Source organism: Lagenorhynchus albirostris, chromosome 3 (assembly GCF_949774975.1).
Source record: "Lagenorhynchus albirostris chromosome 3, mLagAlb1.1, whole genome shotgun sequence".
Taxonomy (NCBI): Eukaryota; Metazoa; Chordata; class Mammalia; order Artiodactyla; family Delphinidae; genus Lagenorhynchus; species Lagenorhynchus albirostris.
In genome coordinates, this window is record NC_083097.1 from 159,519,431 (window position 1) to 159,541,935 (window position 22,505).

Genomic DNA, 22,505 nt, shown 5'->3' on the forward strand with positions numbered 1-22,505 from the left:
AGCCAGCACTGGCAGGCCGGCGCTCATAGGGACACTGTGTCGTCCATTCACTTTATTGGGTGTGTGTAGTGTTGTCATGACATCTCCTGGGGGGACTGGGGGGCATGTTTGACACTCATGACATCAGAACAGGTCTGGTGAGAGGTGGTGTCCCAGGGTGGTGAATATCCACAGCAGCCCCCACCCCCCTCCAAAAACAGGTACAACCTTGGGGGCGAGGAGCCAGGCGGGCCATTTCCTGGCTCTGACACACCCCGTGGTCCATGTCGAGATGCCTGCAGTCACCTGGACCTACCGTGTCACAGCCAGGAGGCTGGCAGGTCTGGCTACCTTGCATCATGCAACCAGACTGCGCTGGGGTGTCATCTGGCCCCCACTTAAAAACTGATAACTGTTGATGGGGGTGAATTTATAAAAAGGTGGGGTCTGGAGAGAAGGGTGAGTGGTGAGTTCACGGGGCCACGACACGCCACTGCAGAGCGGGAACAGGGCTGTATGTACAGGGTGGGGCACGGAGCAGGTGGGGTGCCCGAGCCCCTGGGGGACATCTCCAATAAATAAATAAATAAATAGCTACGATAATAAATAGGGTGATGGGCTAAATCAGGGCAGGGGACTCACGCCCATGGCCAGTAGGGGCCCTGGCTCAGGCCCAGAGGGCGGGGCCAGGATGGGGCGGGGCAGCTCTCAGCAGGCGCAGTCCTGGTGCGGGGGCGCCTGCTGGTCCGTGAGCTGTGGGCCCTGCTTGGTGCCCGTGACTGCAGGATCGGCTGTGTCCAATGATTCGGACATCTTCTCGCAGATGACATCCACCAGCCGCTCAAAGGTCTGCTTGACATTAATGTTGTCCTTGGCGCTTGCCTCAAAGAACTCGAACCCTGTGGTCAGGGAAGGGAGGGGTGAGGACCCTGGTTCCCCCACGCCCAGAGACACTTTTCTGAGGGCAGTTAACACCTGGAGATTCCCAGTGCCAACTGCACGTTAAAGGCACTGACAGGTCCCTTGGGGAAGCAACACTGGACTGAGTCAGCCTTTATTTCCTGCACTCCTTTCTTCACCCTAAAACTATCCCCTCTTATTGTCCCCAGAGCCCTGGTAAGACCCACTTCCCTGCTTCCACCATCCAGCCTAGCCCTGGCCCTGGCGGCATCTGACATTCAGACCCAGGCCTTCCCCTGCTCACACACTCTCCATGGCTCCCTATTGCCCTCTGAAAGGTCTGGCTCCTCAGCTCGTGCTTCAGGCCCTGCGAGATCAGCCATATTTCCTCCAAGTGACCCTCATGCTGCAGTCACATAAAACTTTGCCAAAAGGAGCTTTCCCATGTCTGGCCTTTGCCCACACTGTTTCTTCTGTCTGAAAGACCTCCTTTTTCTTTAAGTACCAGATCCAAGGCCCACTTCCAGGAAGACTTACCTATGCCAGGCAGAGCCTGGCTCCCCCAGCTGAGGTCCTTTCCTCTCTCACAAAGCTGGAGGCCTCTCAGGGGCCCAGCAACACCCAGCACAAGGCTGAGCAGTGAGAGTATCAGAATGAATCAGAAACTTCCTGCAGAGCAAACTCTTAAGCATCCATCAAGACTCACCTCTAGGGGCTTCCCTGGTGGCGCAGTGGTTAAGAATCCGCCTGCTAATGCAGGGGACATGGGTTCAAGCCCTGGTCAGGGAAGATCCCACATGCTGCGGAGCAACTAAGCCCGTGCGCCGCCACTACTGAGCCTGTGCTCTAGAGCCCGCGAGCTACCACTACTGAGCCTGCGTGCTACAACTACTGAAGCCTGCGTGCCTGGAGCCCGTGCTCCGCAGCAAGAGAAGCCACTGCAATGAGAAGCCCGTGCACCCCAACGAAGAGTAGCCCCCACTTGCCGCAACTAGAGAAAGCCCGCGCACAGCAGTGAAGACCCAATGCAGCCAAAAATAAATAAATAAAATAAATTAATTAAAAAAAAAAGAGACTCACCTCAAATGGCCCCTGGATCAAGGCCAGCTTGCAGAAAGTATGAATCATCTGGACTCGAATCCTGGCTTTGCTGTGAGACTTTGGGTGTGTCTCCTCCCCTTTCAGGGCCTCAGTGTCCCTTTCCTAGCCTGTGGGTGTCCAGCCTCGCTGGGTACTCACCCAGGTGGTCAGCCAGCTGCCGACCGCGTTCCGACGACACCACCCGCTCATCCTCCATGTCACACTTGTTCCCCACCAGCAGCACCTGGGCATTGTCCCATGAGTAGGTCTTGATCTGGGTTGACCTGGAGGAGGTGGTGACAGAGGAGGGTTAGGGCTTGGAGAAACTGAGCTCCGCCCCCCTCTCCCCCTTCTCCCCATCCTCCCCCCCACTCCAGCCCCCACCTCCCATTAATTCTTTAATTCTTGAGGGAGGCAGGCTCGATCCTCCTCCCTGTCTTTGTCCTGCCAGGAACACTCTGCAGGTGTCTGCTCCCACAGTTCACTGCTCTTGGGAGTCCCTCTTTCAAGCAGCTTTTCCCATCCTTCCCAGATCCCCCCCCACCCCCAGAGAAGGATTCTCGCTCTTAAACAAATTCAAACATTTTCTCAAAATGTATCATTACTCTAGTCAGAAAATGTCAATGTTTATATCCTCTAACCTATGCAAACTGTCTTCATATTTTCTGTCCCTCCCAGATTTTTTTTCCTGTATGTTTACAGTTTCATTTTTCCACCTGAAACCCTGCTTCCCATTATTTTGAGCTGATGCCACACTGTTTTAATGATTATAGATTGATAGCAGGGCTGGGACCCCAATATTGTTATTTACATTTCTGCCAAGCGGCTGGGGCTCCCTGATCTCTGCCTGTACCCCAGGCTTTACACCAAGCCTAGCTCAGAAGACCATCTGTGAGCAGGTAGGGGCACGCTCACCAGTCCTGCACCGCATTGAAGGACTCCTCATTGGTGATGTCGTACATGAGGATGAAGCCCATGGCGCCCCGGTAGTAGGCTGTCGTGATGGTCCGATACCGCTCTTGCCCCGCCGTGTCCTGGGGAAGAAGAGACAGGGTGTCAGAGAGGACACACACGGAAACTCCTCAGAGTGGGTATGAACTCTGAGATGGTCAGGTCCAGCGTCCTCGAGGCCCAGAGGAGCAGGGGCTTGCCCAGAGGCACAGTGGGTCAGGGAGAGTGAGCTGGCTGCCTGCACTGGGAATGTGGTACCCAGTCATCCTAAGGTACCTACAGAATCGTTCCCTCATTCATTCAACACACGTGTACCTGTGCCACACCCTGTGCTGGGCACTGGGGACACAGCTGTAAACAAAATGGACCAAAATCACTGCCCTTGTGAAACTGACAATCCAGTGCAGGAAACAGACAATAAACCTGTGAAAAGGTAGAAAATGTATCGTCAGAGGGTGGCGAGGACTGAGGAGAAAAAAGCCCGACAAGGATGGGCAGCGTGGGCTGCCTTCAATTTTAAACTTGAAGGATGAAGGAGGGAACCATGTGGGGATCAGAGGAAGGACGGTCCAGGCAGAAGGCACAGCCCGGGCAAATGCCCTGAAGTGGGACTGCATTTGGTACATCTGAGGAACAGTGAAGAGGCTGAGACAGAGATGGAAGGAGACAGATGAGATGGGGTAACAACACGGGCAGACTAGGCAGGGTCTGGCTGCCTGGAGGGGTGCAGGTTTTGCCCGGAGTGAGGTGGGAGCCGCGGAAGGACTGTGGGCAGGGAACGAGCAGTTCTGACTTGGCATTTGGCAGGCTTCCTCAGGCCTCGGGGGCGTTGAGGAAAGTGGCCAGAAGACCCTGACGGAGGAGCCTGCTCCTGTCCCAGGGAATGAGGTTGGGGGTCAAGATCCCTCTCAAACCTGATACAGACACACATGGAGGAACTTGAACACGGGGAAACTGAGGCACCAAGCAAATGATGCATCTGATGATGTCAGGGTCAGGAGAGGACCCAGCATTTGCTCCTTCCCCACCCCTGAAGAGCACTGATTAGGCACTGATGGAAGAACAGGGGCACTCTCTTCAGTGCCTCTAGCCCCTTGTACACAGTAAGTGCTTGATAAATGCCCAGTGTGTAATGAATGAATCTAGACAGGAAAGAAATAGGCAAAGCTGGGGCTGCTATTCTCGGGAGGGAGAGTGATGAAGCCAGAAGCCCCCCAGCTGGACCCACCCAGATTTGCAGCTTGATCCTCTTATCGTTTCGGTAGATGGTCTTGACCTTGAAGTCAATGCCTACAGTGCTGACAAAGGCAGGCGTGAAGGAGTCGTCTGCGTAGCGGAAGAGGAAAGACGTCTTGCCCACGCTGCTATTTCCGATGATGAGGATCTTGAACATATAGTCGAAGTTCTGGTCCGAGGACTCCTTCTGCCCATAGCGAGAGTCTGTGGCGGATGCCATCTGGGGGTGCGGAGCGTAGACGAGCGTGAGGGGTCTCCCTCCACCCCCAAACACTCAAGCCCAGGCTCAGGATGGAGAGCTCCCAGAGAAGGACGGAGGTTACCCTTATCCCATCAGGAGCCCCAGTAGTAACGGTGCAGCCCACGGCAGAGGGCGGGCCATGACCTTGAAAGGCCCGAGGTTTCAGGGGAGAACCTCAGAACGCAGGGGATGGAGACACCCCTGCAGCCCCCTCCAGCACGCCTGTTCCCCAGGTCCGGCTGTAACCTAAGCACTACAGCTGCGCCTGGAGGGGTGACTACGGCCGGCCCCGCCCCCCATCAATCATTCATGTTCCTCAGAATTGAGCCACGCGGGCGCACGTGCACACGCGTGTACGGTACCACAGGGACGCGTGTCCGCAGTCCTCCTCCCAGACTCCCAGGCTGGGAGAGCTCGGGCTGAGACAGCTACATCACGTGATAGGAGCGGGGCGTGCACACGCTCACGTGCACACAGCAGGGCACACACTCGGACACGCTCGTGCATATCTGAGCGTCGAACACACTCGGTGCACGGGACAGAGCCTGTCTGCTCACCGACATGCATATACAAATGTGCAAACCCACCCGTGCGCACTGCGTCCTCCACCCGTGCAGCCGAGTACACGTCACCCACACGGGCACGCATCTCCGTGCACATATGCACATTGCTGTGCACGCACACGCACAGTCCACGCGTCTCCCTCCACATGCCTGAAACACGCACAAACTTGGATCGGGACCTCCAAGGGGTCACACGAGAATACCCTGGTACACAAGCAAGGGTACACACAGATCCGCCCGCACAGGCGGGCGCGCACACGCGTGTGCACACCACACGCACGCGCACGCACGGAGCCTCCCGCGCGCACAGCTTCCCGCAAGGCACTGGTCTCGTCTCCCCTCCCCCTCCGCCGCAGAGCCGGGGGTGGAGGGATGGGGGTGAGGGGTGAGGATAGGGCAGGTAGAGGAAGCCGGGGCCCTACCCCTCCCCAGGCTCGCGACCGCCGCATCCTTCCCCTCATTTAACGCCGGCCAACTTCGTCCCCCTACCCCAGCCCATCAGTCAAATGAAGGTTATGTATGTGCTCCGAGAGGGAGCGCACCGGACCGTCCGGGAGCTCACCTTGCCCTACACTGATGCGGCGGCGACCCTAGCGGCAGCGACTTTTTTGGCAGCGGCGGTGACAGGGCCCCCAGTGCGCTGATGTGGGGCTGCGTGTCAGCGGAGGCGACGGCAGCGGCTCAGGCCCCTGCAGTCCGCGGTGACGTCCTGCACAGAGGGGCGGGACTTAATATGCAGATGAGGTCGTGACGCCATTCTGGGGAGGAGCCACAGATGGGGAGGTGGTCCACGGTCGCACGCAGAGCCGGGAGGGGCGGGGTTCTCACGCAGATTGACATGAGAATGGGGCGGGGCCCAGCGAGCTCATCCAGTAGCTAGCAGAAGCGGTGCGGGAGGGGTGGAATCGCCTGCCGGCTCCACCTCTCTTCAACGTTAGGGAGGCGGGGCTACGCGGCGCCTCCTCATTGGCTTAAGTTCTCGAGCGACAGGCTAAGTAGCCAATCAAAGATTGTCACGCCCTCCTCCTGTCCAATGGCGGTTCCCGAGCGGTTGAAGGGACGAGAGGTTGAGGCCTGGGCTGAGCCTGGGTCTTCTGGGGGTGTTCCCCTTCCCCGCCCCCATGCACCCAGGTCGGAGACTCAGGAGGTCCCCTTTCAGTCCAGGGTGCTGTGACCTCTCCTTAAACCCTCCCTATTCCCAATTTCAGAAAAGAGGAACAGAGGTTCGAGAAGATGCTCCACGTCTCCTATTTATTGGGTTCAACATAAGTAGAAAAGAAGAAAAAGCGGAAATAGGGGTCAAGATAGACTCCGTCTAATTTCAGCTGTAAGACCCAAAAAGAAAGAAAAAAAAAAAAAAAGAAAGAAGAAATTGGGATCAAGAGAGTCACCCTTCCCCACCAATTTCCAGAAAAAAGGAAGGGGCTAACGAACGCTCCAGGAACCCCTTTCCTTCCTGCTCCCCATTTTCCAGAGAAAAATTCAACGAAATGCGGGAAGTAGGGCAGAAAACCGGCCTGTCCCTTAAACTCGCAAAGTCTGCGGTAAAAAACCTGGGAAACAGGGAGGATACGAGCGAGGTTCAAAGACCCAACAATAAAGACAAGGGGTGGGAGATGCTTTACTCCTCCCTGGTTCCTGAGTTTAAAAAGACAGGGACAGAGAGTCCTCCCTCCTCCATCCTGGCAAAATGAGACTCAGAGATGGAGACTTTGGGGTCCAAGGTGACCTGTCACATCCGTCTTCATGTGAAAAAGTCAGAATTGGGGGAGGGGAGGAAGAACGAGACCTTGGCCTCCATTCCAGGTCTCTGCCCTGACCCCAACTCCGGTCCCCACACCCGGCAGGGGGCGTGTGGCCCCAGGAAAATTCTGATCTCCCTGATTCCTCCTCAGGAGACGAGGGGCGGGGCTTGTCTTTTTTATAAAAAGCTCGCCAGCTGCAGAGGCGCCTAGAAACCAGAATAACTTAGCGCCTGGAGGCCGCCCACTCCCCCCACCCCCGCCCCCAGCGCCCCGGAAGTGCGGAGACGTCCCTCCAGCTCTCCTTGCAGTTGGGAAATCTATTTTTTTCTAAGGATAACATTTTTGTCCCTCCTCTTCACTCAGACTATAAAAGTATCACAAACCCACTGCGGAGAGCTGGGAAGATTCAGAAAAAGATAATGAATAAATATAAATCCACCTCCAATCTCTCCCCACGGGAAGACCAGCAGTCGAGTTCCCGCTTTGGGGTGGGGGATTGGGGGGGGGCTCCAGGCGCTGCCCAGGTGGAGGGGAGGGCGTGCAAGGCAGCTAGGCTCCCTGACCTCCCAAATGCATGCTTCCGGGTTTGTACGTGGGTGTCGATCGGAAATACCCACTTATTTTTTTCCCAAAGGGTAAAGGCGCACACCAATGTATACGAGCTTCTGCACAAAGGATTTTGTATTTTATTTTATTTATGTATTTAATCATTTATTTATTTGGCTGCGCTGGGTCTTCGTTGCTACACACGGGCTTTCTCTAGTTCCAGCGAGCAGGGGCTACTCTTCGTTGCGGTGCGCGGGCTTCTCATTGCCGTGGCTTCTCTTGTTGCGGAGCACGGGCTTTAGGCGCGCGGGCTTCAGTAGTTGTGGCACACAGACTCAGTAGTTGTGGCGCACGAGTTTAGTTGCTCCACGGCATGTGGGATCTTCCCGGCCAGGGCTCGAACCCGTGTCCCTTGCATTAGCAGACGGTTTCTTAACCACTGCGCCACCAGAGAAGTCCCAGGATTTTGTATTTTAAAATAAAAATAATGGAAGGATTTATTGTTAAGAATAAGCATAAGGCTCTGGAATTAGGGATGGTCGAATTGGAGGTGAGGACTACAGACTTGAGGGGAGATGTTCTGTGTGGTCCGAGCAACAGAGCTGCATAGGAGAAGGGCCCCAAACCCTCTCAGATCCCATCCACTACCTCATCTTTCTCCTCTCCCTCCTCGAGGTTCCAGGTGCAACCTTGCCTCAGGGCCTTTGCACCTGCTGTGTCCTCTTCCCCAGATATTTCTGTGCCTGGCTCTCTCATCCCCTTCAGATCTCCAATCAACACCCACCTCCCTCCAGAAGTTCTGATTTCACCATGTCACCTCCTATCATGTCACCATAGTTTTCCTTCCTGATACCTCCCCATTAGAAATGATCATATTGACTTATTTATCCAATAGCCAGCTGTGAGCTTTGAAAGGCGGGGATCGGTGTCCCCAGCACCTACACCTTTGGACACAGTAGGTGCCCTGTGATGGTATGACATGAATGAATGAACAAATGAATGATTGGAAGGAGCGTGACTTTGGCCACTGAGGTTAGGGAAGACCTCTCTGAGGAAGTGACATTTGAGCAGGAATCTGAAGGAGGAGAATGAGCTGGCCACTGGGAGAAGTGGGGGAACAGTGCTCCAGACAGCAAGAACAGCAAGTTCAAAGGCCCTGAGGCTGGAACTCACTAAACAAGCTCGAGGGAAAACCCCTCTCCAGCTCTGTGAGGAAGGGGGGCCAGGCAACATTTTCTCCCTCAACAGAGGGCAAACTGAGGCCCTACGAGTCACCCTAGGAGTTCACAAGGGCTGAAAGTTCCCAGGGGCCCTAAAGATCTTCTCCCACCCTCCTCTTTGGGTCTAGAGTGGGCCACAAAGGCAAGGACTATGTCCCTCAGGAAGGACCCTAAACGGGAGGAAATGGGAGACCTGGAGCATGTGAGTGACTTCTTCCTCATCCCCTCTGTGAGCCTCAGTTTCTATACCTGTGAAGAAAGAGCTCAGGACATGCTTTCCTCAAACAATACCTGTTGTTACAATTCTGTGATCCTCACGAAGAGCACATTTTACCCGCGAAATGACAAAGGCTTGGGGAGGTTAAGAGATTTGTTGACGTTGGCAAAGACTGCCAGAGAGCTTCCACCAGTGCCAGCCTGGGGTGGGAGGGGGAGGGTCAGGAAGGACTTCCTGGAGAAGGGGATGCTGAGCTGAGACCCAAAGCGGGAGGATGAGGGAGAGAAGTATTCCAGGTAGGGGGCACAGCATGTGCCAAGGGCCTGAGGTGGGACTGTGCTTGGGGTGTTAAAAAAACAGTGTGGGTAGCGTGCAGTCAGTAAGGGGAAGAGGGAGGAATACCTGTGGCCCAAAATGAAGGGGGACATATGAGTGTTCTTATGAATGGGTAGAGAAAAAAACAGAGGGAAATAAGGTGAAATGCTGAAGGCAGATGATCTGTGGGTGAGGTTACAGCAGAATTTTATTTTCGTCTTTACATGTTTCCATTATTTTCGGATTCTCTACAGTGACATGTATTACTTGCAAGGTGGAAAGGATAAAAAATATATATAAATAAAAATCCCATAAATCTCTGCCTTTTAAAAATCCCATAAATCTCTGCCTTTTAAAAGTGTGGAAGGAAATGCACCAAGTTCATGATCCAGATGCCTTTAATTCTCCCTCTGTGGCATTTGATCATTAATTGTGATGACGATGAATCATCAATGGAATGAAATTATTAATGAAATTATTTAGGAATGAAGCCTGCTGTTCTTGAAGGCAGGGGCTGCTGTGATGACTTGTGCCATGTATAAATCATAGACACGCGGGGAGGGAGGCTAGGGGGTGGGGGGTGGGGTGGGATGGGGGGATACTGAGGCCTCCGGAAGCGAGAATTGAATCTGAGACTTGAGCACAAAGCCGCCTCACCTGCTCTGCGCCAGGCCGGCACCCTCAGGGTGAACTCAACCAAGCTGGGTGCGGGAGAGACTTCTGGCAAAGCGAGGAAGGGCCCCGAATTCGCCCCGCCTCCCCGCTGTGCCTCCAGCCACCAGGGGGCGCCGCTGGCTAACGTCTGCCCCCCCCAGCTACAGGGCCCTGAGCCCTCAGGCCACAGGACCTCTCCGCTCCTGTTTCCCCATCCGTGAAATGGGCACGGTACTAATTATGGGTAATAGAGTTTATTTAAACCCAGAGAATGCCCCATATTTCTAAGATATTTCAGGGAGGTCACAAACACCACCCTCCAACCAAAGTTTACCCAAGTACTAAGGATCAGGCCATGGAGGGGAAACTGAGGCCCAGAAGGGGCTGTGACTCGCAAGAAAGCATCAGAGGCCTCCTTTTCCCTACGGGGAATCTGATACAGCCTCAGAATCAGAAGATCGAGAGACCTTCCCTGGGGGAGAAGTCTGTGTTGCTGTTCTAGAGAGGGAGAAAGTATAAGGGAGCCAGCAGGGGGTCCTAGGACCAGGGAGAACTAGGATCCTTAGACCTGAAGACAGAAACCACAGCAACTTAAAGCAACAGCCAGTGCACAAGCAATGAAGGCTAAATCAGTCTTCAGAGACAGTTCCTGACACACAGCCCTCTCTTTCATGGCCCCCTATCACCCCCCACCAGAGCTCCAGAGCCAGAACTGGGTCTGGATGAAGCTTTGGTGCTGAGAATTCTCCCATTCAAGTTCTTGTTCTCTTGTAATGAGCTGCCTTGCAGATGAAGGGGAGGTGTCTCGGGGAGGGGGGAACTCCTTGAGGCTGACTCCCCACCTCCTTGTGCAGGGCTAACCCAGAGGCACATAAGAGGCACAGGCCTGGCACACAGTAGGTGCCTGGTAAATATCGGATAAAGAATGAAAAAATAAAGTGATTGACGTGGCTGAAGAGTGACCACTGGAGAAGATGCACAAGGGGCCTGGCAGATACTCCCTTTCTACACCAGGGGTTGAAGTCCAGGAGGGAGAACTCAAGGGCCCTGGAAGAGGCTGCCCCCAGCCCAGCTCCTTGGAGAGCTCTCTCAGCTGAGCTCAGGGTCAGAATGGATCCCGCCAGGTGCCTCCAATTCAACCCTGAGACCTGTCTGTAGCTAAAAGCCTGATTGTCTCCCTCAGTGGGTGGGGAAGGCAAAGCAGGGACCACCTGGGACCTCTTCCTGGAAAGTCTACACACCCTTCAGGGGCCACTAGGTGCCCAAAGGCTCAGCCATCACGTTGCCCTCATGGTCCACACAGGGCTTGCCCACGGTCCTCTGGTTGTCCAGGTATAGGGCCCCAGGGTCTGGGCTGGCCTCAGGGGACAGGAGCTCAGTGTCAGGTGACTCTGAGGCCTCCCCACCCAGTGCTCCCTCCTCAACTCCCTCCTCCTCTTCTGCCTCCTGCAGAGTCAGCTGAAACTGGAATCTGTCGGGACCACCCTGCTCGGGGCTGGTGGGCTCCACAGGGCTGCGGGGGATCTTGCTCTGGTACCACTCGCGGTTGTCCTCCAGCGTGTCCAGCAGGTCTTGTGCATCTGGGTGTACCAGGTCAGCCCACGTCTCCCACAGTGGGTGGGCGATGTAGTCAATGAAACCCACCTGTGGGGTGATACAGAATTGGGGGATAGAGGTTGCTGGGTGGTGAGTTACCATGGAACCTAGACCCAGTCCAGCCCCCAGGCCTTTGCCCAGGTTGTTCCCTCTGCCTGGAATGCCATTTCCCAACTCCTACACATCCTTCGAAACCCTCTTCAAATAACCCCTCCTCTTGGAAGACTCCTCTGCCCCTTTTGAGCTCCCCCAACCCCTAAGTCTTTCCCTCTACCTCAGCTCTGACTCCTCAGAGCTGGATGAATGTGTCCCCCAGACTGGGAGCACCTCAAGAATATCCTATGTCACTCAGAACAGATACTTCCAAACTCCACAAGTGAGTGAAGATCTCTCTTTCGACAGCCCAGAGGAAATACATACCAGGCCTGACTCTGCACAGCCCAGTGCAGACCCTTAGGCCACATCCCCTCATTTGCCAGCCAGGGGTCAAGCCAGGACTCGTGGGGTCAGCTCAGCCACTCCTTTCCCTCCCACCTCCCCAGTGCCCACCAGCTCAGCTCATTCACCCTCAGACCTGGGACTTCTCCACTGAGGCCGTGTGCTTATCGCACATAGGGCTGATGTCCAGGCCTGATTCGCGCTCACGGTCGCCCTGCTGGAAGAACTCAGCCATGATGCGGTCTGTCCACTGGCGGTAGAGCGGCAGCGGCTTGGTGGGGTTGCTGAGGTCGGCACAGTGCACCAGGCTCTGCAAGACCTGGTGAGACCGAGGCTCGGGAAGGCTCAGGCCAGGCCACCCCAGGCCTGGTACCCACCCCAGAGGCTGGCGCCATGGACATACCCATCTTACAGGTGGGGAAACTGAGGCTGGGCAGGGGAAAGTGTGGTTAAGGCACAGCCACGTGACCGTATGTGCCTCCATTTCTCCAAGTTGGGCACGCAGTTGGCACTTCATAAATGCAGTTGAATGAGAGTGTGGAAACCAAGACCTTAGGGCTGGCCCAGCCACACACCTGGATGTGGTCGGAGTAGTTGTCTAGCAGCAAGACTCCAAGGCTTGTCACCTTCTTGGTCTCCACCATGGTCTTGAGGTCAGCCAGGATGTTCATGTGTTTGGACATGTCTGTGGCCAGCACCTGGGGGAAGGTGAAGGAGGATGGCAGGTATGAGGATAGCGCCTGCCCCACCCCCACTCCCCACTTCCCAGATGCCACACCCACTTGGATCCACAGCCCTCTGAGCCTCAGTGTCCTCATCTGTCAAATGGGGGCATGTATCAAGATTTGCTGTAAACCCAGCTCACAAGAGAAGCTGAGTCAATAGTCCCTTCTCGGGCTTCCCTGGTGGCGCAGTGGTTGAGAGTCCGCCTGCCGATGCAGGGGACACGGGTTCGTGCCCCGGTCCAGGAGGATCCCACATGCCGCGGAGCGGCTGGGCCCGTGAGCCATGGCCGCTAAGCCTGCGCGTCCGGAGCCTGTGCTCCGCAACGGGAGAGGTCGCAACAGTGAGAGGCCCGCGTACCAAACACACACACACACACACACACACACACACAAAAAGTCCCTTCTCCAAGGTTGCTGGGCTTGTGGGGTGCATCCCACATGTGGGACAGGGCATGAGGGAGGGAGATTAGACCTGGGGGTTGACATGAAACACGCCTGAAGCCCAGCAGATGACTTGGCCAGTGCAAAGGTCCTGAGGCTGAATAAGCTGAGGAACATAGAGGAGAGAGTTGTGGCTAGAACAAACGAGTGCAGGAGCAACATGGGAGCAAGTGAGGGTGACAAGAGTGGGGAGGGCCTCAGGGAGGAGCGGGGGATTTATCCAGAGGGCTGTGGGAGCCGCAGGTGGACTGAGTGCTCCCCAAACCTTCCTGTGGCTGCTGCGTGGCCGGGAGGGCTGTTTTTAGTCACCGGAAGGGAAGTTCAGCTCTGAGCACAGCTGCTTAAAAATCATTTAGCTGGACCCATGCGGACCCAGCCCAGGAATGACCCACGGGCTTCTCTGAGAATCAGACCGAAGTCTCAAAACTTCTCCCCAGGGGACTTCCCTGGTGGTCCAGCAGTTAAGACTCCCTGTTCCCAATGCAGGGAGTCCGGGTTCGATCCCTGGTCAGGGAACTAGATCCCTCATGCCGCAACTAAGAGCCCGCATGCCACAACTAAAGATCCCATATGCCACAACTAAAGATCCTGCATGCCGCAACGAAGATCCTGCACACTGCAATGAAGATCCCTCATGCGGCAACTAAGACCCAGCACAGCCAAATAAATAAATAAATATTAAAAAAACACTTCTCCCCAAACCTCCCATCTGGACCAAATGATGCTTCCACTGGGAGTGCCCACTGCCCAGAGCCCCCACTCTCCCTCAGCAAACTTTTAGTTCCTCTTCACTTGGAGCCTGGTTTCCTCTGAGCCCTCCCCACATGCTGTTCCCTCTGCTGGGAACACTCCTCCCCACCCCATGGTCCTCTACACTCTTCAGGCCCTGACTTCAGGGTTCTCTCCTGGGGAAGTCCTCCTCAACCTTGAGCATCTCTCCATCACAGCTCTGTCTACAGGTCCCCCATCATGGCTCTGCTTGTGGGCCCCCCATCATGGCTCCCACCTATGTGTCCATCTCCCCCACAGACTGTGAGTTTCATAAAGGCCAGAATTCTAATGGTCACTGTCATAGGACAAGCACAATGGATGCTCAATAAATGCTTGTTAAATAAATGAGTTGATGCATAAGACCCCAAAACGTACTGGTGTCTCCCAACTTGAAAAATATCAAATGCACAGACTTAAGGGTCAGAAAAGTTGCACCTGAAACTCCAGAAAGTTTCCACATTGTTTGCACGTGAATCACATCCAAGACCTGATTAGCCTGACCAAGGGCCTAGTCACCCCTACCCAAGGCTTGGACAGTCATTGCCCCATTTTACAGACCGGGAAGCTCGGACTCAGAATGGGGACGTGCCCTGGTCCAACTGAACCCCCAGCCATATCAAGATCGCCCCACCCCATCCATCGTTGTTGTCTCACCATGTCGATGACCATCCTGCGCAGACTCAGCCGCTGCTTGGTGGTGAGGTTCTGGAAGATGTCACAGTTCTCTGCCTGCAGCAGCTTGAAGCCCACAGCCAGGTGGTGGTTCTCCAGCATGGAGGTATCATTGTACATAAGTGCAAGCTCTGAGTCTGTAGGGGAGGTGGAGCACCTCAAGACCTGCCCACCCAACCCACTCCACCCAAAGGCCGGTTCTGTAAATTCTTAGTAAACTCCTACTCATGCATTGAAGCCCCAACTCCAATGCCCCATCCTCCAGGAAGCCTTCTAGGACCCTGTCTCCCCCCATGGCCCTGCCCTGACTCTGCGGGGCTGGGGGCATCTGTGTTTAGCCCTACCTCCTCGAGACTGGTGACTCCTTGGGGACTTGGCATGGCAGGAGACAGTGCTGTGTGCTGGTTGAGTGAACTACCAAGTCTTTGTCTTATTAGACCCTGGGATCCTCAAGTGAGAGGGCTCCACTCTTATCTCCAGCTCTCCAGGGATGTATATAAGAAGTACCCAATAATTGCTTGTTGACTGAGTTTTTCTGACACCGCAAAGGATCCTAAACTTTAAAATCTCAGTGGGCCCAAATCAGCTCTGTCACATTTGTTATTCTCTCATTTACTGAGTATCTACTGTATATCTGGGTCTGCTCTCAGCACCTAAGGGAGGGAAGATTGTGGCAGTCATTTCACAAACAGGGAGACTCAGAGCAGGAACGGGACCACCTAACATCACTTGATTGACAGGTGGTGGCAGGGCCCAGCCCCCAACTCACTGGTGTTAATGAGAAACTGATTGGAGACCCCAGGATGATCCACATCATGGATGGCGCTTGCAAAGATGGCAGCCAGGACTTCCAGGTCAGTGAACACGGCCTGAGTGGGCATGGAGCATAAGAGGTGAGGGGCAGGCTCTCTGTGCCCTGCACGCACCAGGGCTGCCTGCAGCTGTAGGGCCCTACCTCAAGCGCAGGTGTGGCCAGCAGCACATGTGTAGACTGGGCCACGTCGGCGGCGTGTAGGCTATTGTGGTAGGCCACATCGTTGTGGTAGTGACCCTCCAGTGTCAGTAGGTAGGTGGCAAGTGTGTCTGCTGGGATCCGAAATGTCTTGAGCAGGTCCCGTTCCTGGTGCATCACAGGGCCCCAGTCAGGGCCTCGGCCTCTGGGTGGCAGCACACACTATTCCTATGCCTTCTCTCCTTCTGAATCCCTATCCATCTCTCAAGTGCCCCCTCTTCCAGGATGCCCTCCCTGCTCTCCCTCTGAACTCCCCTGGTCTCTGTCCTTTCCCTCTGGCTCATCTCTGACCCCATAGTTGTTCCCTACAGACTGGGTCTCTTCAGGCCTGGCCCAAGGCTGAGGCTTGAGTCTTGTTGCCAATCAGCAGTGAACTTTTAAACCTAACAAATGCCTATCCATCCTTCAATGCCCCTGCTCAAATGACCCCATTCAGGGATGTTAGGGAGGATTTGAAGAATATGTGTCCCCTGAGGTCCTGAGGTAGGAAGGAGTGAAGGAAACACAAGGGTATTAGAAGCCAAGGGCAGGGGAGGTACCTGAAAGATGCTGAACATGATAGCTGTGAGGGGCCGGTTCCCACTTAGCTCTGCCACCTTGAACACATCAAGCCCCCACTTCTTGGTGTCTTCCAGCTCCTAAAATGTGAAGGACTGGAGCTTAACTGCAACCCAACTTCCCCAGACTCTGGAGCCTCAACCCCCATCCCCAGGCCTCAGGTCCTACACGGAGCCCCACCTGGTCAGTATATAGGTGGGCAAACTGAGGCCCCAAATAGGGTAGCCACACAGAGCCAGGATTCAAACCTGGGTCTCAGCATTCCTATTGTAAACCCACCTTGGCCAGTTGTCCCTCCTGATCAGTCTGGACCCCAAAGCGTGGGACAGTGGCTGCAGAAAGGCTGGTACTGTGGGGGAGTCCACGCAGGCCGCTGATCTGGGACATGGGCCTTGGGGGCTCCGTGGGGGTCACCCTGGGCAACTCCACCTCAGTCTGCTGGTCTGTAGATGGGGCAGGGTAGGGCTCAGAGAAGTCAATTCACCTGCTAGGGTTGGCCTGCGTGGCCTCAAGTACTGGAACTTGCCAAGCCTCAAGATCAACCTATTTCCTTTTTACCTGGACCAAAGTAATCTCAGAGTAAAGTCCTTTCTGGCCTATAGATACCCTTCTCCTCTGTTCAAGGCTGATCTCAGTGACCTCTTCTGCTGGACATGGCCCCTGGGCACCTGGAGCTTAGTATTTTTCCCAAAACAGTCAAATGTCCTTTCCGTCTCCCAAGCTTGAGACCCAGCTCTGTCGTTCCCTCCATCTCCTCCTTGGCAAACTTCTACTCACGCTTCAAAACCCTAACTTTAATGTCCCCCTCCTCCTGGAAGATCCTTCTGTCCCTCCCTCTGGTCCAGCCCTGCCTCATGGGGCTGGGGGTGTCCGTGTCTGGTTCTATCTTCCTCAGTTGAAGTCTGTAGCAGAAGTCTTTCCTTCCCTTCCCTCTTCCTACCTCTGTAATGTGGCCTAGTCAGTGACCCACCATAGCTCACCCAGGAAGGTTCGGGATATGTACTCAGACACTTGGTTCCCAGAGCTGCTGGCTTCAGACAGGTGAGTCAACTCCCGGTTCAGCATCCACTTGAACTGCAGGGGAAGGTGATGTCAGTGATGATGGGGGCACTGTGGACATAGGCAAGTGATCTCAGTTATCTGGCCCTACTAACCTTGTTGGAGGCCATCTCCCCCACCGAGTGCCGCGCCTGCAGTGTCTCCAGTTGATCCAAACACCAATCCAGCTCGTCCAGTGTCTCCAAAGCCAGCTTCTGCCCAGTGTCCTCTGGGGGCCAAGCTGGTCAGGGGCCTGCCCCACCCCTACTTGGGAACCCTGTGTCCCTCCTGCTCCCATCTCTGCATCTGGACCCTGGATCCCTTCCCAATGAGAATGAGGCCACTCAGGACCCCAGGATCTCCGCATCCCCAAGGGTGTTTGGGCGGGGGGGGGTGGCGGGGGGGGGGAGGTTTACAATTAGCACAGCCCAAGGATTCATGGGCTGGGGAGGTCCCCATAGAGAGGAAGTTCACAGCTGTCCCACAGTGGAAGGAGGGGATAGGAGCAGGCGCATTACCTGTTGGTGGAGGGGGCTGACTGCCAGATGGGGTGTTCCCGACGCATGCCTGCCTGCAGTACAATCGGCTCAGGAGCGGCCTGCCCCACCCATAGGGCCCCGCCCCCCAAGACCTCCTGGCCCCTGCCCCTCCTCCTCTTCCCCCGATCCCCGAATTGCCAGCCGCGCCCCTTCCGCCCGTGCCCCGCCTCTGCTTCGCCCACCTTGTCTTCTGATCCCGCCCCTCTCCGCCAGGCCCTGCCCTTCTCTCCGCCAGGCCCCGCCCAGCCCCGCCCCCTGCGTACTTGGCTGCCCCGCGGCCTTGCAGGTGGGCAAGGGTCGCAACGTTGCTCCGAACCGTCCTCAGACTGGCCAGGACCTGCGAGGGGGGGTGGCCAGCGTTGGGAAGGAAGGGTCGGCTCTACCTGCCCGGCACACGGGAGAAAGGAGAGGTGGGTACCCACCTGGGCAAAGGGTGTCACAATCACGTCTTCTCCGTGTCTGCGGGGAGACCAGACATGGAAGGGCGGTCAGAGGGAGACCTCCCACACGTTCCCATCTTCCAGTTTTTTCTGGGTTTTTTTTTTTTTCCTTTTTTGCGCCACGCGGCATGCTGGATCTTAGTTATTGAACCCGTGCCCCCTGCAGTGGAAGCGCAGAGTCTTAAGCACTGGACCGCCAGGGAAGTCCCCCATCTTTCAGCTTTTACCCACACTGTGCCCTCAGCTGAGGGCATCCTCCTGTCCCGACTCCCTCTTTTGGATGTCTTCCTAGTAGTTCCTGGACTCCCCTCACCTGACTCTTCTCTGAAAGCAGCCACAGCCCCTCTGACCAATCACTCACTTTATCCCCATCTCACAAATGGAGAATCTGAGTCCCAGGGGCAACAGGGGTCTTAGTAGAGGCAGGAAATTATTGCTACCAGAAAGCTCAAATCAAAGTGTACGTTCGGTTGCTGCTAATTGGACTTAATGTCACTGGATTGCCACCCAACCCCAGCCTAAAGTGAAGCACAGAGGATCACTGGATATCATTCTTAGCATGTCCTACTGAACAAGCAAATAGGCAAACTCCTACATAAACTTTAAGGCCCACCTCAAACAGTCATTTGAAGGAGGTGTGCCGAATGGAGGAATTAAGGAAGGAAGGAAGTAGAAAGCAGTATTATCCCCCAGCCTCAGACTCACAGGTCGCTCGCCACAGAGGAGTTCCGGGACATGGTCTTGGACGAGAGTTCGTAGTCACTGTCTGAGCGGTACAGGAAGGACTCCCGCCTCTGGCTGTGCTGGGCAGGGGCTTGGATGACCCGGCCAAGGCCAGACCCAGCCTGATGGTCCAGGGCGCTTCTTCTGCATGATAGCCCATTTTCCAAGTCCAAGCTGAAGGAAAAGGAGTCACAGTCAGAGCCAAGGGTCCTGGCATATGGATGCTGGGTCATGGCCTATATCAGTTTTGTCACATCCTCCCGGGGCCACGCGGTGGGCTGGGCAGGAGTGGCCTGCAGCTTGTCCATCTGTCCCGCGGTCACACCCCCACTCAGGGACACTGCCGCGTCCCTCACGCCTCCATCTCCACCTCTGTACCCCAGAGTCTTTTCCACTGGGACTAATCTGAACTCCAGGACGTGAGGTTCAGATCTGTCTCCAAGTGGCTGTTGTGACCATGGGTAGGTCTCAGCTTTTCTATGGACATCAACAACTTTGTTTCTAATATGGGTGTGGTAGTCTTCATCCCCAGGGTGCTTTTAGGGAGCTTTTTAGGGTGCTTTTACCGAGCACCTGAGGAGAGCGACAGGGCTCCCGTATTACTAAGGAGTAAACTGAGGTCCAAGTCGCAGGGTAAGTTCATGGGGATTGGAACCGACTTCCTGGGCTTTCCTCTCTGGAGAGGACCTGGGCCCCGCCTAGACGGGGCACACTCGAAGGCTCCTCACAGCCAGGAGAGGCCCCATCCCCAGCCAGCTTTGGCTAAACCCTGGACCACCTGTCCCCTTTCCCCAGCTCCAGCCCATATGGCCCCACCCCAATCTCACCAACCACGCCTCCAGCTCGCTCTGCCCCTATCCTTAGCTCCCCAGTTCTTCTGCTTTATTTTTGGCCTGAACGCTCTGCCTGTTCTCTGCCACCTCTGGGCCTTTGCACAGGATGTGTCCTCTCCCCAGAGCACCGTCCTCCTCCTGTTCCAGGCAATCCCCAATCGCCCCTCCCATCCCTCCCTCCAGCCACACTCTGACGGAATAAGGGGGATCTACTACTCTCACCCTTCGAGTCAGAGGTCAGAGAAAGAGTGGCAGGGGGCATGGGGCTAGAACAGAAGTGTGGGAGGGAGAGTTAGCAACCAGGGAGAGGGGCTGCAAGTGAGTCACAGGTTTCTGAGAAGGGAGCGGGCAGGAAAGACGGAGACAGGAAGACGCCAGGGGCCGCCCCTGGACACGCCCCTCCTGGCCGAGGGCCAGTGTCCACCTGGTCCCCCTCCAGGTCACCCCATCCCAGTCCACGGATGGGATCGGCGCCTGCCGGAAGACTCCGAGCAGGGAATTCGGCTCAGACCGGGTTGGGGATGGGGAATTCGGCAGGATTCTGTCCGGTTCAGCTGGATTCGGTCCGGCTCGGTCAAGTACGGCCAGGTTTGGCTAAGCTGGGTCTGATCATACAGGATTGGACCTCTTCCCCTGAGTTCTGTCGGGTGAGTTCGGTAGAATTCGGCTACAACCGACCGCATTCGGGTAGGTTCGGATGCGTTCGGGCGTGTTCGGCTACGTCCAGTCTCGCCAGGTTTCCGAGCAAGTCCGGGTGGCACTCGGGCCAGGTCGGGCATATTCGGCTTAGTCCGGCCTCACTCGGGTGTTCGGCTATGTCCGACCGCTCTCGGTCTGTTCGGGTTCTGGGTCTCCTGGAGAAGCCCCTCAAGTCCAGCGTTTCTGAGTTCCCGCTTCGTGACGTCACCCGGAGGGGCGGGACTTCTTAGCTCTTACCCGGCCTCCGAGTGTGCCCGGTGACTGGAGGAGAGACACTCTTGGGGGCGGGCTAGTGGCGGTGGATACCCTAAACCTGTGCTCAGAGGGGGAGGCCTGGGAGTGGCTACCACCTACCCCTCCCTCTCATCTCCCCAAAAGTTCTGGGAAAAGCACACCTATGGATGAATAGGGAAACTGAGGCCGGGAGAGGCCACAGCGTGCTGGGTTCGAATCCAAGTAGCGAGCACGGAGAGTTAAGGGCTGAGCCGGGGTTTTGTCGCTACGGGGGAAGCTGTTTTTCTTTCTGCTCTAAACTTAGCCGAGAGCTGCTGGGTCAGGCCGTGGTTCCATGACGCGGGCAGCGGGGAGGAGCTCGCACCGACTGTGGGAACGGCGCGTCTGTCCATCTGTTAGACAGGTAAACTGAAGCACAGGGGCCTCGGAGAGACCTGCCCTCTCCCAGCCTCACGCCCTTGACGTCCTCGACGCCCCTGTGCTCACTCCGGAGCCCTCGGCGGGGACGCCTCTTCGCAAGCTTCTGGTGCCCTGGGGGCGCTCTCCCGGACCCGGGACCCCAGTCTCGGCCTGAAATGGCCCATCAGGGACCACCGTCACAACTGCCCCCCTCTCCACCAGCTGCCACTGGCCGTGTGACCTTGGAGAAGGGACCTTTAGTCTCTGAGCCGCAAGATGCCAAATTACCAAGTGAGAAAACCGCACGAGCCAAGCGCAAGGTATGAGACCCAGTCGGCGCCCACCAGCCCCACCTCCAACCCCAGCCTCTGCCCTGCGACCCACGATGTGACAGTCGCTTCCTGAAGGGCCGGAATTCGAACCTAAAGCGGTGGAACGAGTCCTTGGAGAACGCAACCGAGTGGGGCTGCGCAGAGGCGGCGCTCTGCGCGGGTGCGCAACAAGCTCTCTTACACCGCGAACACCCTGCCTCAAAGGCCTCCATCAAATGACTTCTTCCTCCGCGGAGATCGAGGGCTTAGTGTGAGGCCACCAGGCCATCCCGTTGCTGGCGCCAGAACGGATGGCGGGGGCAGACCAAGGGGAGGAGTGACCCTCTTCCCTCCACCTCCAGGACTCTCAGCCCGCCTGCCCCGGGTTGGCGAGGGTCAGAAGGAGACGTGAGCCTCAGCCCGTCCTGCTCCAGGCCGCACAGCTGGAGAGGGACAGACGGCTGGTCCCCTGGGCGTGTGTCCAGGCGGTGGGTGGAGGGAAACAGAGATGGAGAGAGACAGTCATCAACTAAAAGAGACAGAGATAGGACAGAGCGAGAGAGATACCGAGAAAGGGCAAAGAGGCAGAGCCTTTATGCCCTGACCCCCAACCTGGCCCCAGCTGTCCTTGACTCTGCCCTTCCCACCACCAGCCCGGCTGTTCCCATGAGCCCTGCGAGGCCCACTGTCTCGCCTCACCACAGCGGATGGGCCACGGTGAAGCGCCGCTGCAGGCGGATGCTCTGGTTCACCAGGAGCTTCCTGAAGAGCCCGGGGGAGCCGCGCGGGGAGCCCCGGGGGGAGCTGGGCACAGGGGCCGGGGCGGACGCAGGGGGACCCTGCATCGCCAAGACCGCGTGGAGGCTGGACGGAGTACAGGCTGCGCGGGACCTTTTCTGGACAACCACGGGGGCGGGGCCCGGCGGGGAGAGGGCAGGAGGCGCACCCGCCCCGCCTTCGCCGCAGGACCGCTCAGGGACGCCCTCACTGGGACAAATGGGGAAACCGAGGCACTGAGCTAGACGGGACACTCTCTGCTTCCCCTTCGGGGGAGCCCAGAAACCGCATCTTATACCACTTCCCTCTGCCACCATGTCCCCCAGTAGTGCAGCTTGCTCAACTGATAACTCGGCTGAAAAGAGATACAGAAGTCAAAAAAGGAAGCGCTCTCCATTATCAGGGAGTCACCGAGACACAGAGTTTGCCGAGGGGCTGCCCAGATCCCACACAGTGCTTGCAATACCCCTCTACCCATTTTCCAGATGGAGAAACGGAGGACTGAGCCACCAAGGGGCTGCTCAGAAACTACAAACGCTTAATCCTTTGTCAGGTGGGGAACTGAGGCTTGGAGAAAAGCGGTAACAGATGCAAGTCTTCACGGCAAGGCAGCTCCCCCTCTTCCTGTCCCCCTCCACAAGTCCCCACATGA

The 22,505-nt window shown here is 56.3% G+C and overlaps 2 protein-coding genes across 3 annotated transcripts; both read right to left on the reverse strand.

Annotated features, from left to right (window-relative positions):
• Window positions 1-30: 30 nt before the first annotated feature.
• Window positions 31-5,650, reverse strand: RAB3A (RAB3A, member RAS oncogene family). The gene is made up of 5 exons (XM_060144797.1): window positions 5,513-5,650; window positions 4,139-4,366; window positions 2,875-2,993; window positions 2,119-2,243; window positions 31-878 (listed from the first exon to the last, which is right to left on the reverse strand). Exons 2-5 carry the CDS (start codon window positions 4,364-4,366, stop codon window positions 688-690), a joined length of 663 nt encoding a protein of 220 aa, XP_060000780.1. The 5' UTR covers window positions 5,513-5,650; the 3' UTR covers window positions 31-687.
• A 4,235-nt stretch (window positions 5,651-9,885) lies between these two features.
• Window positions 9,886-21,955, reverse strand: PDE4C (phosphodiesterase 4C). Of its 2 annotated transcripts, none has more exons than XM_060144783.1 (15): window positions 21,776-21,955; window positions 18,583-18,774; window positions 17,860-17,896; window positions 17,701-17,774; window positions 17,417-17,469; window positions 17,015-17,127; window positions 16,841-16,934; window positions 16,140-16,303; window positions 15,842-15,940; window positions 15,246-15,410; window positions 15,060-15,159; window positions 14,273-14,427; window positions 12,257-12,379; window positions 11,818-12,000; window positions 9,886-11,291 (listed from the first exon to the last, which is right to left on the reverse strand). In XM_060144783.1, exons 1-15 carry the CDS (start codon window positions 21,919-21,921, stop codon window positions 10,902-10,904), a joined length of 2,088 nt encoding a protein of 695 aa, XP_060000766.1. In that variant the 5' UTR covers window positions 21,922-21,955; the 3' UTR covers window positions 9,886-10,901. The 2 variants fall into 2 exon arrangements, with proteins under 2 accessions (XP_060000766.1, XP_060000768.1); XM_060144785.1 differs by lacking the exon at window positions 21,776-21,955 and adding an exon at window positions 21,188-21,706.
• Window positions 21,956-22,505: the final 550 nt, after the last annotated feature.

Bases quoted from the DNA above. Each gene is read 5' to 3' on its own strand.
- RAB3A (XM_060144797.1), bottom strand. From the start codon at position 4,366: ATGGCATCCGCCACAGACTCTCGCTATGGGCAGAAGGAGTCCTCGGAC. The intron at 2,994-4,138 runs GTGGGTCCAGCT...CTTCTTCCCCAG, and splicing joins GGATCAAGCTGCAAATCTGG to GACACGGCGGGGCAAGAGCG. The intron at 879-2,118 runs GTGAGTACCCAG...CCCTGACCACAG, and splicing joins GCAGCTGGCTGACCACCTGG to GGTTCGAGTTCTTTGAGGCA.
- PDE4C (XM_060144783.1), bottom strand. From the start codon at position 21,921: ATGCAGGGTCCCCCTGCGTCCGCCCCGGCCCCTGTGCCCAGCTCCCCC. The intron at 17,775-17,859 runs GTGGGTACCCAC...CCCCCCTCGCAG, and splicing joins TTGTGACACCCTTTGCCCAG to GTCCTGGCCAGTCTGAGGAC. The intron at 12,380-14,272 runs GTGAGACAACAA...ACCTTCCCCCAG, and splicing joins GCAGGATGGTCATCGACATG to GTGCTGGCCACAGACATGTC.